The sequence below is a fragment of the Agelaius tricolor genome, unplaced genomic scaffold (genome assembly GCF_023055355.1).
Source record: "Agelaius tricolor isolate 1412-34295 unplaced genomic scaffold, bAgeTri1.0.p SCAF_57, whole genome shotgun sequence".
Taxonomy (NCBI): domain Eukaryota; kingdom Metazoa; phylum Chordata; class Aves; order Passeriformes; family Icteridae; genus Agelaius; species Agelaius tricolor.
The window spans coordinates 526,401-543,040 of NW_027269317.1; the positions used below are offsets into that span (position 1 = coordinate 526,401).

General features: G+C 52.1%; 1 protein-coding gene and 1 pseudogene across 1 annotated transcript; both read right to left on the minus strand.

Annotated features, from left to right (window-relative positions):
- Window positions 1-16,302, minus strand: part of LOC139604941 (zinc finger protein 418-like) — a 284,346-nt pseudogene extending 268,044 nt beyond the window's left edge.
- Window positions 1,539-16,295, minus strand: LOC139604944 (zinc finger protein 436-like). The gene is made up of 3 exons (XM_071456288.1): window positions 16,161-16,295; window positions 5,354-5,419; window positions 1,539-4,631 (listed from the first exon to the last, which is right to left on the minus strand). Exon 3 carries the CDS (start codon window positions 4,615-4,617, stop codon window positions 3,457-3,459), a length of 1,161 nt encoding a protein of 386 aa, XP_071312389.1. The 5' UTR covers window positions 4,618-4,631; window positions 5,354-5,419; window positions 16,161-16,295; the 3' UTR covers window positions 1,539-3,456.
- Window positions 16,303-16,640: the final 338 nt, after the last annotated feature.

Here is a 16,640-nt window from a genome sequence, read left to right on the forward strand (position 1 = left end):
CTTTCCTGCTCGCGCGTGTCTGCGTTATTTGGCAGACCTTCTCTGTCCCTGCCAACCGCATCCGCATCCCTGCCATCTCTCTGGGGTTCGGCACCACCCTGCGGCGCATAAGGCGGAGGTCCCTCCCAGGCCCCCTCAGACTCAATGGCGGCGCTCCACGCCTCCTTTGCCAGCCCATCCCAAAAAGACCGTGCCTGCTCTTTTCCCTCAGCCGGTGGGCTTGGGCTCCAGAGCCGCGAAGAGCGTCCCCGTAGCTGGAAATCCCTGCGCTCAGCAGGACCGCAATTGCCCATAGTCTGCGTAGCCGCCTCCATCCCCAGCCAGGGCACGGCCAGCAAACAGTCCCCTGTGGCTTTCCAAGTTTCCTGCTCTTGCCGAGCCTTTTGGAGAGCCTGTATGACTCTTCCCCATGATTTAAGATTCTTCCCCGAACCTGAGGATATTGTTTCCTCGGCCAGAGCCTTAGTACACTTGTCCCATATTTCTGGGTGGATATGTCCACCGGCTAGTCAATGACCCCAATTTGCAACAGCCTCGACACAGCGAGGGTTAAGACTTTCGGTTTCCAATCAATACCCCATTGCCTATGAATCTGAAATACGACCTTTGCGAGAGCTTCCATCCTCCTTGCTGGTCCGGGAGTGTCCTCCCCGCTGAGTTGGCACAGCCGCTTCGGCCGCCGTTCACCTGTCCAGGCGATTCCTGTTTCCCAGGTAATTTCCTGGGTTTTGGCACCACTTTATTGCCTCTGCTGAGGTGTGATGCAGCAAACCTCCAGCTGCTCGGGCCATGTGCTCACAGACACCAATATGGTGGATGGCAAAATGGCGTTTATTAACTGGTTACATGGGGTTATATAACCTCGGTTCTGCTTGGGTCATAAATGGGGCTTAGGTAACTTTAACAGCTGAGGGGAGGGGTTCTGTCTGCCTGTACAACGCGATATCTTCCAATCGCCTGTCCCTAACTTCCCACAGATCCCAGTCTATATAATCTCAGTCTATTTTATCCCAGTCTGTAGGAACCCAGTCCATTTGAACCCAATCCATATTTGATCCCAGTCCATAGTTTATCCTAGTCCATATTTGATCCCAGTCCATATTTGATCCCAATCCATTTGATCCCAGTCCATATTCGATCCCAGTCCATATTTGGTCCTAGTCCCTATTTGACTCCAGTCAATATTTGATCCCAGTCCCTGTTTGATCCCAACCCCTATTTGATCCCAGCCCATATTTGATCCCAGTCTATATAATCTCAGTTTATTTTATCCCAGTCTGTAGGAACCCCGTCTATTGGAATATTATCCCAATGTTAGAGGATGGAACGTGTCTGGGCTCATCTGGCCTTGCTGCTTGACCAGAGGCAGCAACTGTGGTGTTTTTACCTCAGAGACACCCCTGGCTAGCTGCTTGTTGCAACTGGGCACTTGGAACAAGTCCAGGCAAGCAGGAACTCAGTTTTACCTCTGGTGAAAAGGCCTTAGGCGATGGCAAAGAGGAAAGGAGACGGATTCTGCCAGAGGGTTTAATCCAGAGTTTTATTCCAGGGTCACAGATCTCTGAATCTTGGTAACAGCTCCAACAGAATGTCGACCGCATGGTCTCAGTGTCCTTTTAAGCTCGAGGGGAGGGGGAGGGAAGGGGCAGGTATGGCACCAAGCAGGTGGGAGGGGGGGAGTCTCAGGGGACAAGTGACACTTGGCTAGGCCAATGACCCCAGGGCTGAGAAGCATCTTTTGAACTTTTGCCAATCACACGACAGCTTTGCTGGAATGTTAAGCTTGACAGACACCACTTAGCAGGAGGCAAGGGGAGGGGAAGGGAGAAGGTATTGCCACACCTGGGAAAGGACTGGGATAGCTAAAACAGGATATTGCTTCATACTGCAACACCAGTCCATTTGATCCCAGTCCATATTTGATCCCAGTCCATATGTGATCCCAGTCCACATTTGATCCCAGTCCACATTTGATCCCACTCTGTAGGATCCCAGTCCGTATTTGATCCCAGTCCATATGTGATCCCAGTCCCTGTTTGATCCTAGTCCATATTTGACCCCAACTCCTATTTGATCCCAGTCCATATTTGGTCCCAGTTCATATTTGATCCCAATCCGTATTTGGTCCCAGTCCATGTTTGATTCCAGTCCATATTTGATCCCAGTCTATATAATCTCAGTCTATTTTATCCTAGTCTGTAGGAACCCAGTCCATTTGATACCAATCCATATTTGATCCCAGTCCATTTGATCCCAGTCCATATCCAATCCCAGTCCATATTTGACCCCAGTCCCTATTTCATCCCATCCCCTATTTCATCCCACTCTGTAGGATCCCAGTCCCTGTTTGTTCCCAGTCCATATTTGCTCCCAGCCCCTGTTTGATCCTACTCCATATTTGATCCCAACCCCTATTTGATCCCCATCCCTATCTGATCTCAGTCCATATTTGATCCCAGTCCGTATTGCCCTGCACACATTCCAAAAGTCTGGAATTCCAGCTCCCAGCCAGGAAAAGATGTTCCCGCCCATGAAGGCAAATGGAGCAAAATCCTACAGAGACATTTCCCTGCCAGCCTTCAGGACTTCAGTTCCTGGGACTGCGAATTAAAATAATAATTGGGAAATAAAATAATAAATAATCAGGGGAGGGACTGTGGGGACAAAGGGGTCAATTAAATCAATGCAGGGTCAAGTAAATCAGGGAAGGGGGCAGTTAAATCAGGGGAGGGTCTTTGGTGGTCACTGGGGTAAAAAATCAAAGGAGGGTATTTGGTGGTCCCTGAGGCAATTAAATATAGGGAGGGTCTCTGGTGGTGCCTGGGTCAATTCAATCAGGGGAGGGTTTCTGGTGGTCCGTGGGTCAAGGGAGACACTGAGAGAGAAACAGAGCAGGCAAAGAGAGGCAGGAGAGAAAAGGGGACACAAAGACAATGAGCTGAGAAGGTGGCACTCTGCAAACAGAACTGCAATGGACTGAACATGAATGGGAAAGAAATCAGTAAGTCTGAGAGTTTTATTTGCTATCAAATACATCCCACACACCCAGCCCCACACAATCCCCATCCCACCAATCTAATTGAGCTCCCACAACTCTTATCACCTCCCAACCCCATCTCAGCCTGGTGGCTGTGGAATCGAGTGAGTTTGGTGTGGGGTTGAGTTTTTTGAGGGGGGTTTGAGCCCTTCTGGGGTAAGATTGAGCTGTTTTCACTGGGATTTGAGTGGTTTTGAGGTGACATATCCATCCCCCTTGGCTTTTGGAGTGCAAAGAGATGGAGAATAGAAAAAAATTAAGGTGAAATTAGAAGTAGAAGCAGCCAGGTGTGTTCCCAACATGGATCACAGGGAATGTGGTTCACCTGGGCTGTGCCCAAAGTGCCTCCTCCAGTGGGGGATGGAGCTGGAGCAGCACACGAAGCTCTGCCCACACTCGGGGCACTCACAGGGCTTCCCTTACCGGTGCCTCCGTTGGTGTTGGGTCAAGTTAGAGCTGCTGGAGAAGCTCTTCCCACACTGGGGACACTCGTAGGGCCTCTCCCCTGTGTGGATGCGCCGGTGGGTGACGAGGTTGGAGTTGTGCTTGAATCCCTTCCCACAGTCGGGGCATTGGAAGGGCCTCTCCTCTGTGTGAATCCGATAGTGCTGGAGGAGGTAGGAGCTGGTCAGAAACCTCTTCCTGCATTTATCACACTCGTAGGGCTTCTCCCCAGTGTGGATGCGCCGGTGGGTGATGAGGGTGGAGTTCTGCCTGAATCCCTTCCCACACTTAGGGCATTGGAAGGGCCTCTCCTCCATGTGAATCCGATAGTGCAGGAGGAGATGGGAGCTGATCCTAAACCCCTTCCCACACTTGGAACACTCATAGGGCCTCTCCCCAGTGTGGGTCCTCTGGTGCGTGATCAGGCTGGAGCTCTGGCTGAAGTGCATCCCACACTCAGAACACTTGTATGGCCTTTCTCCAGTGTGGGTCCTCTGGTGCTTGATCAGGCTGGAGCTCTGGCTGAAGCTCTTCCCACACTCCCCACACTCGTAGGGCTTCTCTCCAGTGTGGGTCCTCTGGTGCAGGATCAGGGCGGAGCTCTGGCTGAAACTCTTCCCACACTCCCCACATTCGTAGGGCTGTTCCCCAGTGTGGATCCTCTGGTGCTGGATCAGGTGAGAGCTCCGGCTGAAGCACTTCCCACACTCCCCACACTCATAGGGCTTCTCTCCAGTGTGGGTCCTCTGGTGCCTGATCAGGTGGGAGCTCCGGCTGAAGCTCTTCCCACACTCCCCACACTCGTAGGGCCTCTCCCCAGTGTGGATCCCCTGGTGCACAATCAGGTCGCAGTTCCACCTGAAGCTCTTCCCACACTCCACACACCTGTGGGGCTTCTCCCCATCATGGAGCTGCTCATGGAGCACCAGCTCCGAGCTCTGGCTCCATCTCCGGCCGCCTTCCCGGCCCAGGCTGGCTCTTTCCCCCTCACATCCCCGCCATCTGCATTTGCAGCCCCTCCTCGTGCGGCAGCTCCGGGCCTTTTCCTCCCCGTTGGCTTCCTGCGCCGTGGAGCCGCTCAAAACGGCCTCTGCCACCAGGTTCTGCCGCGGGCATTTGTCCTCCCTGCTCTCCATGCTCAGCTCCTGCTCTGGGGGAGGAAGGACAAGGACAGCATGGGATTTGCCTCTGTGCCACAGGCAAGGGCAAGGAGATCCCCCCAGGGCTGAGCTGCAGCCGGGGGCCCTGCTGGGCTGGGAGATGGAGCAGCACAGAGGGGAAAGGGGCACTCATTGCAAGGTCGGGGCTGTGCACAAATCACAAACAGGACTGGACTGCTAGGAACGTGTCCTGAGCTGTTTTATTTCCCAGCATCTGTCTCATTACTTGGTTATGACAATGGTAAGTTGCCAGTAGCTCACATCACAGATAGCAGACAAAGAACTTCATGTTAAAACTTACTTTAAAAGGTTTTTGACCAATCACACAAAGCAAAGGCATACTGACAGTAGTTCTATCCAAGCACTATAAGCACATTGACGGTTAAAACAATGCTCCCTTATTTCAAATACAATACCTGCTTGTAAGCCTTAAAACACAATGCACAGAGCTCCACTATTAAGCTTGGAACTTCCTAATATCTTTCTAGATACACTTTTCCGCAGGTTAGGGAGTTATTCTAGATAAGTGTTAATGCACAGACCATTGTTCTATTTCTCCCTACTTTCTACTTCTTATATAACTTTTCTGCTAACCAATCTTATGGTTACTGCAAAGCTCTAATCAGTTCTACTGTCTCTGAGGCTTGTCTTTTGCAGCTTTCCCAAAACCCTCTGATTTTAAGCATTCGAGAGACACTGACTTCCTCCTCACCTCCCTCAGTGTCCCAGGGAATCTTCCTCTTCCTCGCAGCCTCCCAAGTGTTGGCAATGGGAAATCCTGGTTTGGGGAAAACAAGGGATGAGCACGTTGAGTTTGAAGGTTCCTCTGCCCGAGTCCATCTCTACAAGTCAGCGGCCATCTGGGCTCCAGAAAAACCTCCCAAACACCAAGATTCAGCCCTGAAAAAGCCTCCCAGGAGTTCCCTGTCCCTGGTCCCTCCCCTCTGGTGTTCGGGGGTCCCCCCCTGTCCCAGCTGCTGGGGTCACGCTTGGATTGGGGGTCCCCCTTCTCCTCGGTGCCCGCCCTGCCCAGGCTGCTGGCAGTCCCAGCAATCCCAAAAGCTCCCCCTGCTTCGCTCTCCCCATTTCGGGATGCCGGGGCTCTTTGGGCTCCCGGGCTCCCTTCTCCCCTCATTCTCTGCTCTGGGCTGCAGCGGCTCCAAGGAGTCCCCCCTGCCCCTCTCCAGGCTCTTGAGGCTCCCGCCAATGGCGGCGCTCCCCCCTCTCTGGGCTCCCCACTTTGGGCTCCTGGGGCACACAGGGCTCTGCTCCTCCAGGCTGCCTCTGCCGGCAGCCGCCACCGCCACCCCCCGATGTCCCCCCAAGGGGCCTTTTCCGCGCAGCCTTGGACTTCTTCATTCTCCAAACATCCCCTCAAAAACCCCAACCCAGGGACCCTCTGGATATCTGGGCCGAGCTCCCCCTCCCCGTTCACCGGCACGATGGGGGGGGCGATGATCCCACAGGTGGGGGCTGCGAATTCAGGCAGGGATCGAAGGCGTGGTTCCCTCAGTTCAGCCTCGATCCGCTTTTGTTCCTCCTCTTCCATCCCTCCTCCGCCTGCTCCTCCCCCCTAGCCCCACCTCCTTTTCCCCCTTCATCCCTGCCCTTCCCTGCCTCCTCCTCCTCCCCCAGCAGCAGCCACACCCTCGGTGCCCGTTCCCGCAGCCCTCGCAGCCCGCGGCAGGAGCGGGGATGGAGCCGGGACAGGTCGGGATGGGCAGCGCGGGGCTCTCGGCTGCTCCCAGCCGCTGCGGGCGGGGGGAACCCGGCCCGGGCCAAAGGCGAGGCAAACTGGGCAAACTGGGGGCTGCACATCCAAACTGGGCCTTGCTGGGGACCCTGCCTGGCCACTGCCAGCCCTTGGGGCTCCTCCCGGCACATCCGCCAGGGGGGAACGCACACAGGGCTGGGGGATCCCAGCAGTGGCAGCACTGCCAGGGACTGGGCTGCACTGGGACCGTACTGGGAGTGACTGGGGCTGTACTGGGCTTGTACTGACATCATACTGGGATCATACTGCCATGCCAGGGCACACTGTGATTGCAGTAATGGAGAGTGGGATCATACTGGGATCATACTGGGATTGTACTGGGAGTGAGCAGGAGCCTGCAGGGGGCAACTGAGACCATGTTAGGGGCAAATGGGATATACTGGGAGTGACTGGGAGTCACCGTGAGCAACTGGGAACATACTAGGACCAACTGAAAGGAACTGGGTGCATACTGGGGGTGATTGGAAACTGCTGGGCTTACACGGGGATGAACTGGGATCATGGCTGGAGGTGACTGGGATCATACTGGCAGTGAGTGCCACTACACTGAGGCTGACTGGGAGTGCTTGTGAGCAAATGGGATCATACTGGAAGGAACTGGAAAGATGCTGGAGATAACTGGGGTACACTGGGATATACTGGGAGTGACTGGAAGGGAAGTGAGGGTGAAAGAGAGCAACTGGAACCATGTAGAGCAAAACTGGTTTATTCTGGCAGAGACTGGGAGCACACTGGGCTCATATCTGGATCATACTGGGAGTGACTGGACTAATACTGGGAGTGACTGAGTGTCACAGTGAGCACACCCTGCACAGCATCCCCCATACTGGGCCTGACTGGGAGCAACTGGGAGCAAATGGCATCGTACTGGGACTCACTGAGTTGATTGAGGAAGCAACTGGAACCATGCTGGCGGCAGCTGGGACCATGCTGGGAGAGACTGGAAGTAAGTGGGGTTATAATTGTGAAAAGTGCATATTTTGTGATTGGGTTTTGGCAAATATGAAAATGAATATTATACATCTTGTGTTAGAAACTAATGCTGTATTAATTCTCTTAAGAAGTGGGTTAAATACAGTTTTAGGTTATAACATAATGTTAAAATAGAAACTATGCTTGGTAAGAGACTTTCTTTAAAGAAAGGACTTGCAGCGAGATAGCAGCCCCAGGACACCTAAATCATTCAGAGAAAAAGAATTTATTGCCCTCTTATCAGAAGAAATGAACTTCTTCCCGCCTCGAAGGCGCTGTTGGGATTCAGAGGAAGAAGGTGGCACTGACCAGAATCCCATGTTTGAATGGAATTTATGCATCATGTATGAAGTGTATGAATATGCAACAGGCTATTGTTTTTAAGGGTTAATCCTTTGTTAACAGGTGTCCTTTTTAGGGCTTGTGCTGCCCAGAAAAAGGTACCCGGACTCCATAACACTTTGTATTTGTTGTCTCATATTGTCCTAATTCAAATTGTCCAAATTTTTATTAGTCTAATAGTATTACTATTCTGATAATTATTTTATTACTATTAAACTTTTAAAATTTTAAAAACAAGTGATTGGCGTTTTTCACAATTTGGTAGCAGAGGATGGTTACCAACACCTCACTGCCGGTGCTTTAGGAGAGTCAGAGTGGGGAAGGTGCCCCCTGCCCTCTTCGGCAGCCTCGCTCTGTTTGCCCTGGGGTGACTGACAGACGCAGGTTATGGTGGACAAAAGGAGACAATAAAACAAAGACAAGGGAAAAAGGCTCCCTACAACCATGGCAATTGGCCCCCTAAGAGTAGTAATGTACACGAAGAACTCGGGAAGGAAAAGGGATTGGTAAGTATTTCTCAGGGGGGATGAATGTGAGTGAATGAGAGGCGGGCTGGTTGTGCCAGACCTGCCAAGTGAGTGCTGGAGTCTCCCATGCTGCGTTTCTGACTTTCCGCGGTAAGTGGCCAGTAAAGAGACAAAGTGAATGTTAAAAGGAGTGAGAGAATCCCCCGGGGTAACTGGGACTGGGTCTCAGAGAGGGGCTGGACCCCTCGGAGGAAGGGAGCAGAGGAGTTTCCTAGCCCAATCCACTAGGAAATGGGACAAGAGGGGCTCCTAAAAACCTGCTGGGTTGAGGGATAAGAGCGCCCAAGAGCATCCAGAATTGAAACCTGCTGGGCTGAGGGATTAATATTCCAAGAGCATTCAGGGTTAAGCAAAATTCTGCCGGATTGAGAATATGCTCAAGAGCATTTGGGATTAGACAACACAGGTGGATTGAGAAATAAAAAAATGCCCAAGTGTTGGGGAAGATGAAACAGGAAAGCCTTATAAATATGATTGTCTGGCAAAAGATTTTGACAATATAGAAACTATAAGCAAGATTGAAATCAAAGCAAGCTTTGAGATACCTCAGTTAGTGAACAACTGGAAAACAATGGTGTGGCCCAACTGAAGGTAATCCCCTTTTGATGAAACAATTCCCTCTGCTTGCAGACAGATCCAAGGGTCAGAGCAGATCCTGCCAGCTTGGCAGAAGGGGTCCAAAGAGGAGTTTTTAGCATTTAAAATGTAACACAGTCTGGTGATGTAGTGATTCTTAGAGGCTGTATGTAAATGCTCTAGGATTTGTATCTTGTACTAGATTGGTTAGTGAGAAATAGAATATTCAACAAAGAAGAAGATTTATTGTATTTTAACAGGAACCTTAATCTCTTATGCTCTTACCCTCTTACTCTCTTACCCTCTCATCCTCTCTACCCCTCTCTTCTCTCGGGCCTGCTCCAGCTGTGCCTGGCAGCTCCAAGCAGGGCCCTGCACCCGGGCCCTTTGCAATAAACCGCAAGTTCCAGGGCCTGACTGCAGAGATCTCTCGTCTCCATCCGTCCTGACCGTCCTACCCCCCGACGCTCCTACACCCAAGAGCATCTGGGGTTGGCCAACACAGCTGGGTTGAGGAAAATCTAATAGCACCAGGACTGGCCAGAAATACCTAAAATTGTAATAGGTGATTTGAATGTAAAAGGTACCTTATTGTTGTTATGTGTGTGAGAGTGAGTCACACACAAAATCAGTCTCAGCTTCCCGGGCAGGTGGGAAGGGGGGGCTGTGGAAAGAGGAGTGTGTGACCTGCAAATAAGCCATTGTTCTCCTGGGCATGTGGGGGCTGTGGCATAAGGTATAGGTGACCTGCAAACGGGCCATTGTCCCCCCGGGCCTGTGAGGGGGCCGTAGCTGAAGAGTGTGAGTGACACAAATCAGCCTCACAGGTGAACGGGCACCGGAGGCAGCAGAGTCAGGGCCCTCCCAGGAGGCCGGGAGATACTGAGACCCAGAGGCCAACGCCAAGGGGAGGGGGCCACAGGGAGCCGCGATTCTCTGTCAACAGGGATCCACTTTGTGTCCTGAGCGTGTGAAAGAATGTGTGGAAGTGAATGAGAAATAGAAGTGAGTGAATGTAGACAAATGAAAGTATATGTAATGTAGATTGTGTATTTTAAGCTTCACTATATCTCCTTGGAGGGAGGTGTATTGCACTGAAAGTAGTGTGAGAAAAAGGTTTTTTATTTTTAAGTGTGTAGTTGAAAGAAAAGTGGTATTTCGGTTGTTAGTGAAAGTGAAAAACAGAGGCAGATGATGAATAGATAAGATCTTGAAAAATGAGACAGAAAACCAGTAAGTTGGATTACAGGGAAAAAAAAAGAAAAAAAAATAGCCCTTTAGGAGTTATGTTAGGTAACAGAGATACAACTCCTTGCAAAAGGAGAAAGTACAGGGTATGTAGTAGTTGATGGGAACAACATGCAAACTATGGAAAAAGGGAAATTAACCTTAAACTAGTAAGCTCAAACTCGTGAATTATATACTTGAAAAAGAGCACTAGAATATTTAACACAAAATAAAGGAACCATATATACTGATTGAAGGTATGCCTTTAGCGTAGTACATACCTTTAAAAATTTGGAAAGGAAAAAGATTACTTAATTCAAGAGGAAAAGGTTTAGTACATGAGGAACTTATTTCAGAGGTTTTAGAGGCATTAAAATTACCTAAAAGAGATAGCTATAGTACATATTAAGGAATCCCAAAAGGGAAAGAACCCAGAAATAAGAGGAAATAATTTGGCAGATGACGAAGCCAAGGATACAGCAGAAAGTGGAGCTGAGTGAGTTATGTTAATATTAACTCCAAACGAGGAAAAACTGGAAATTCCAAAGTTTAGGGAAGCCGAGAAAAAAGAATTAAACAAGACAGGAAGTGAACAAGATAAATCAGGGAAATGGAAACCCATTTAATCTAGAAGAAAGAGAATATGCCATAGGTTAGACAGGAGATTTTAGGAGAATAAAAATCTTTAAAGCATGAGAAACCCCCTAGACAAAACAGGAAGAGAACAAGGGGAAATGAAAGGGAGGGGAACAAGAGGAAAAGTCAGAAAGACAGTGGGATCCTCTGCAGCTCTTGCCCCCTCCGTTCGCGGCCGAGGCGCCTGTCCCGGGTCCCGGCTCGCTGCCCGCCTCAGCTCCGCCTGCCCCGGTTTCCATCCCAGGTGCGGGCTCACTGCCCAGGGCAGCTCCACCTGCCCCGGCGCTGGCGGTGAATTTGTGTGCCCTGCTCCCACTGCCCGGCCCGCGGCCGCTCTGCCGGCCATGCTGGGGAAGATGGGGGTTGCTCTGTCCTGCCGCGTGGGCCGAGGTCACCGCGCCGACCGCACCGAGGGCGGGTCCCAGCCATCCCATCCCCGGCTGCCCTGCCCGTGCCAGCTGCGCTGGGCACCGCCGCTGCTGCTGCCGGGGTCTCCCACCTGCCTTTTCTCTGCCGGGAGCTGCCGGATCAGCCGCCATAAGCCATGTGGGGGCTGCCCACGCTCCGGCTCGGTCTCCACGGGAAGATCCCCCTCTGGCGATTCCGGCAGCAGACCCTGCCCACACTCCGACCGAGCCTCGGTGGGATATCCTCTCCTGACCCCGGCCTGCTCTGAGTTACGTCCCCTTGGGAACCACAGCTCCGGCTATTCAGGAAAACTCTCTCTCTACAGGAAGCGCCTTATCTAAACACTAGGAGCTCAGTTAAAAGGCAGCCCTCTCCAAATTCCTTCTCAAAACACGGGAGAAAGGCTATAGAAGGTAAAAAAGTGAAAGAGTTAGATGAAGGGATTGCTTTATTTCCGTTAAGAGAGGTTCCCATGGCAGGGATGCGCTGCCCTGCCCCGCGGGAGCCACCAGCGCCCCTGCCGGCCCTGCCCGGAACTGCACCCAAGGGGAAAGCGCCGCAGCCGAAAGGCCGGGACTGGCTCCGGGCTCTGTTTGTTGGCACTGCCGGAGCTGTGGTTGTTTGTTTGCTTTATTTACACACTAGTAAAGAACTGGTATTCCTATTCCCATAGCTTTGCCTGAGAGACTCTATTTCACTAGCCTAAAAATTAAGAGGGAGGGGGTTGGCATTCTCCATTCCAAGAGAGGCTTTTTCTGCCTTCCCAAGCAGACACCTGTCTTGTAAAGCAAGAGAAGCACCCACAGGCACTGAGGGGGGCTGCAGGAGGGGCAGAAGAAGGCCCTGCAGCACTTGGGCACAAAGGCCTAGCAGGTGAATGCAAGAAGGGAGCAGCAAAAGGCCAAGCTGAAGGCAAAGGCCAGGGCAGAGTTCCTACAGCCCCTGAGGGATCAACCCCAGGGCCCAAGGGGGCCCCAGCACCCAGGGCACGGCTCGGCCACAAGCACCCGGCAGAGGCATTGCCCTCCTCGGCAGGGGACAGCCCACCCTAACAGCCCCTGGCAAGGAATCAGGGCTCCAGCTGCAGGGCACAAGGACACTGCAAGCACAGACAGCAGCACCCTCAGGACCAGCAAGTCCACCCCGTGATGGACATGGATTGGCAGGGCTGTCACAGCTCCCATCACACCAGGGACCCTCCACACTGGAGCCCTTGAGAACATTCAGGTGGGTCTGCATTGAGAGGAGGCCTCTCCTGATGGACACAGGGGCCTCTCAATGCACTCTGAATCTTAGACCTAAGGGAGGGAAAAAAGGCCAAAAATGTCTTTGATTATTCATGGCATAAGTGGGAAAGATGTATGGTTTTATTCAACCACTATTAGTAGATCTGGGAGATGGACTTGAAATGCATGTAGTTTTATTTGCTCCTAATTGCTATCATGATTTACTGGGAAGGGATTTGATCGCTAAATTTGGAACACAAATTAATATTATAAAAGGTGATACAGAGGCCAGTTCTGTTGTACCTCTGTGTCAAATGTCTGCCAAGGCCTAGGCTGAAGTGCACCCAGAAGTGTGGGCAGCCCCAGGGAAATAGGGAAGATCAGATATGGAGCCTCTCCAAAGTACTCTGAAGCAACCAGGACAAGTGGTGTCTATAAGCAACAGCCTGTTCCAGAGGAGGGAAGGAAGGGGAATCAGACAAAGCGCAGGTCACCGCCCCATGCTCAGCTCAACCCAAGGAGCTCTGGGTGCTTGTAAGAGCCTGGCACTGAAATGCCCTGAGCAGGAAGGCTTCAATATCTTCTGCTGACACCATGGCACCTAACAGGGCGGCAAAAGCAATTCTGACTGCTTCAGCAAGCACTGGATCAGAGATCAAGGTAGATTCTCCCACAGGAAGCTGGGCTGGCACAGAGCCTGCCCTGGCACTTTGCTGGTGCCAACACCCAGCCAGGACATCGGCTCCTGCCTAAGGAGTGCAAAGCAGCACCACTGGTGGCCAAGGGGCCCATGCCAAGTGTCCCTGAGGCCAGAAACAGCCGCCAGCACAGCTGAACACGGGGGGACCCCTCAGCCTGGCCTCAGGGGCTCTGAAGCCCCGGAGATTTGCACTTCCCGCCTGCAGCAGGACCATGGCAGCCGCCCCTGAGCCTGCCCTGAAGGCAACGCAGCAGCAGCCAGGGCTCCACAGCAGGCCAAGCCCCTGGGCCTGCCCACAGATCCTCTGCTCAAACCCTCGGAAATCCTGGCCACCCTCCCCTGGCACCTCCAGCCACTGCGGCCAAGCCTTGCTGCCACTGCTGCAGCTTCAGCGCTGGCTGGGCCTGCACTGCCACAGCTGCTGGGGAGCACCACGGCACAATTCCACTCTGGGCTGCCTGGAATTGCATTGCTGCAAAATGTACCCATTTTGTTTCTTTTAAATCTTGTTTCTCTGCTCAGAATGGTTTCTCTACTCAAGAGTCTGCCTTTGGGAAAGAAATTTTAAAGGTTTTATTTAATGGATGTTACACCACTCAATGGAGATGAGTTTAACATCTCCACAGACTGGGAATAGCCCAAAAGACACCCACAGAGATAACGACCAGCAACAAAACATCAACGCCCAGCAGCAAACAGCAACCAACAGCTACCCCAGACACTGCCCCCGGCACAGCTGGAGACACCTGGTCTGGAAAAGGCTGAGAAGGAAATCCAGGAGTGTGGACCGAATTCACATCAGAGGGGAAGAAATCCGGGTCCAATAGGAAACCAAATACTAAAATCTTACACAACTTGGAAGCAATGAACATTAAAGCACTGGATTTAGATTGGTTCAGACTACATAAAGTTTAGGAAAAATAGAGTAAAACTCACGTGTCATGGAATGATTTTCTCTGCACAGCTGGGCTATTTGTGAAAGAAATTATTTCTGTTGCACATCCTGGCCAGAAACAAGCAATGCCTTGACTCTCTAACACTAAAGGATTCTTGGAGAGTTTTTGTTTTCCCTGCAGTTTCAGTGACAAAATTACAACATGGGAAAATTTTTTCGTAATTTTTTATATTGTTAGGTAGGTTTGGGACAGAAGTGTGAGAATCAATTTTTGCTCTGGGTTTTTCCATGTCCGCCTTTATGTTGCATTTTGCAAAATTGAACAGCTTTAACTGTAACACTTTTAACTCGTAAATAGTTAATACTTTTTTTTAAAAAAGCAGATTCTGGGGGGGCCACATGTAACTCACCAGATGGCTGCCCTGGAAGAGAAGCTTCATTCCAGGCAGCCTGCAGAGGAGCTTTAGAAATGCAAATGAACACTGTTGGGCAAAGCCTGGACAATGTACCTGGGTCTCTTGCCTGGGGCAGGAATTGGGCTGATTCCCTCTGCCCCTCACCCCAAGCTCTGCCTGCTTGCCCTGATGGAATTTGCACAGCTCAAGGCAGAGCCCAGGGTGAGGATATCTGACCCTGCAACAGAAACGGGTGAAGCTGCAAAGGGAAACAGCAAATGAAGAATGTTGGGAAAACTTCACTATAAATAAATGGGGGGAATCATCTCTCTGCCCACTCCAACATGTGCAGTCACTGTCAGTGTTATATAGGGTGTATTAGAGCACTGAAATGTTCTTGCTACCACAAGTTCAGGGAAATCAGTTGGGAATCCAAGTATTTGATGATTAAATTAGAGAAAAGCATCAATTGATGCAGTCCTGGCTGGACAGAGCAGCCAAAAATGGAGAAAAGATGAACGGCCAGCAGAACAAATCCTACAACACCATGGACCAGCCCCTGGGAACCCAAACCAATTCATGTCAGGAGCCACAGAACCTATTTCTCATTTCAATGGCATCATTAGATTACAAGCTGCCCTGGGAATAACCAACCAGACAGCTCCAGCTCCTGACCTTCCTGCTGACCAATCCACTGAAATGAGGAACACAACACTTAACCATGGGATGGGATCAGATCATCTGTTAGCAGAAAAAGGAGGAGTTTGTAGAAAATAAAATGACTCAAACTGGTCTTGGCAAATAGATGACAAAGGAAAAGTGCTGAAAAAGATAACAAAAGAAACAAGAAAGCAGCTCATGTTCTGGGCCAAAAGTGCAAAGAATGGGAATGGGACATTTTTGTGGCTCCCTGGCAGACCATGGGTTAACGATGGTGATGTGATGTGCAGGATCCTCTGATGTGCTACAGCAACTCCGATCTTTTTACCATGCTCCACACCTTGAGAGTGCAGCTCATTCAGCAGCTGAGCGAGGGGATGCAGGTGGCAGCCAGGCCTCTTGATCCAGAAACGGCTGCAGAAGGGCAGGGAATGAGGGCACTGAGAATAATCCCAAAACCAAAGAAGACTCAGTAAGAAAAAACCGAGTCAGTGAGTGAGTCTGCCGGAGATAGGGCCAGGGACTTGTAGATAAGGAAGTAATGGGAGAAACCATCAGTTTTAGAAAATGTTAGAAATTGACACGGAAAGGTCCTCAAAGTCCCGCTAAATTCCTGAACTTCCAGAAGAACAAAGATTTAACACAGCCATGAATATCGGCTGTTGTACAAAAGTGGGGGTGCACATTAACGAGGACATGCAGTTGGCGGATCGGGAGGTCTGAACCTTCCAAGTACCTCAGCCAGTGGGCAAAGGGAGAGGGCGATGAGGCCGGGAAAATGAGGATAAAAAAGAGGCTGCGAACTACAACAATGGCAGAGAGCGCACGGCAAATGCCCCACGGCCTCTCCCTCTGCTCAGCAATAAAGTCACTTGTTCAGGACTCCTCTGTCTCCTCGGGGCACAGAAACCTCCGGCCACGTCAATTTCCCCGCACAGCCCCGGGCACGGGGCAGCCGCCTCTGTCCCAGCCACAGCAACCGGGCCGAGCCAGCGCTGCTCCGGCAGCGGCTCCTGCGGAGGCAGCGGCCGCAAGGAGACCGCGGGCAGCCGCTCCCGCAGCGCCCTCACGCCAGCGGCAACACGCGCCGGACACCGCACAACGAACCCGCCTGAGCCCCCTGCCGCCCCCGAGGCCCGCAGCGAGCCCCGAGCACCCGCACAACCCAGCGCGGCTCCCACCTGCGCTGCGGCCGCCTCCCAGCTCCGCCGCCGCCTCACCGCGCTCCGGCCGCTGCCGCCGCTCCCGGGCCCGCACACAGGCTCCGCCAATGGCGCCGCTGCCGAGCCACGGCCGCCCTCAGGCCGCCACCGGGGCCCTGCTCCACCCCGCTCCCACCAATCAGCGCGCCAGAACCACGACTGACGGCACCGTCGGCCAATCGCAGCCAGGGGCGGGCTCTGCACATGGCACAGCCTCGCCCCGCGCTCTCAGGGCCCCCCGGGCTGCGTGAGGGCAGAGCCGGAGATGAGGAGCAGCCCTGGAACGGGCCCGGGCCCGAGGGGATTGAGCTGAAAACACAAACAAACTTCTCCGCACCTCCCGCCACGGCTTTCCCGAAGCACTGCGGCTTCTGTGGCTCCGTCTCCGCGGAAAGCCCTGGAGCCACACTTCTCCTACCTCTAATTAGGAGCATCAGTGCATCGCTTTGATTTCTCCCA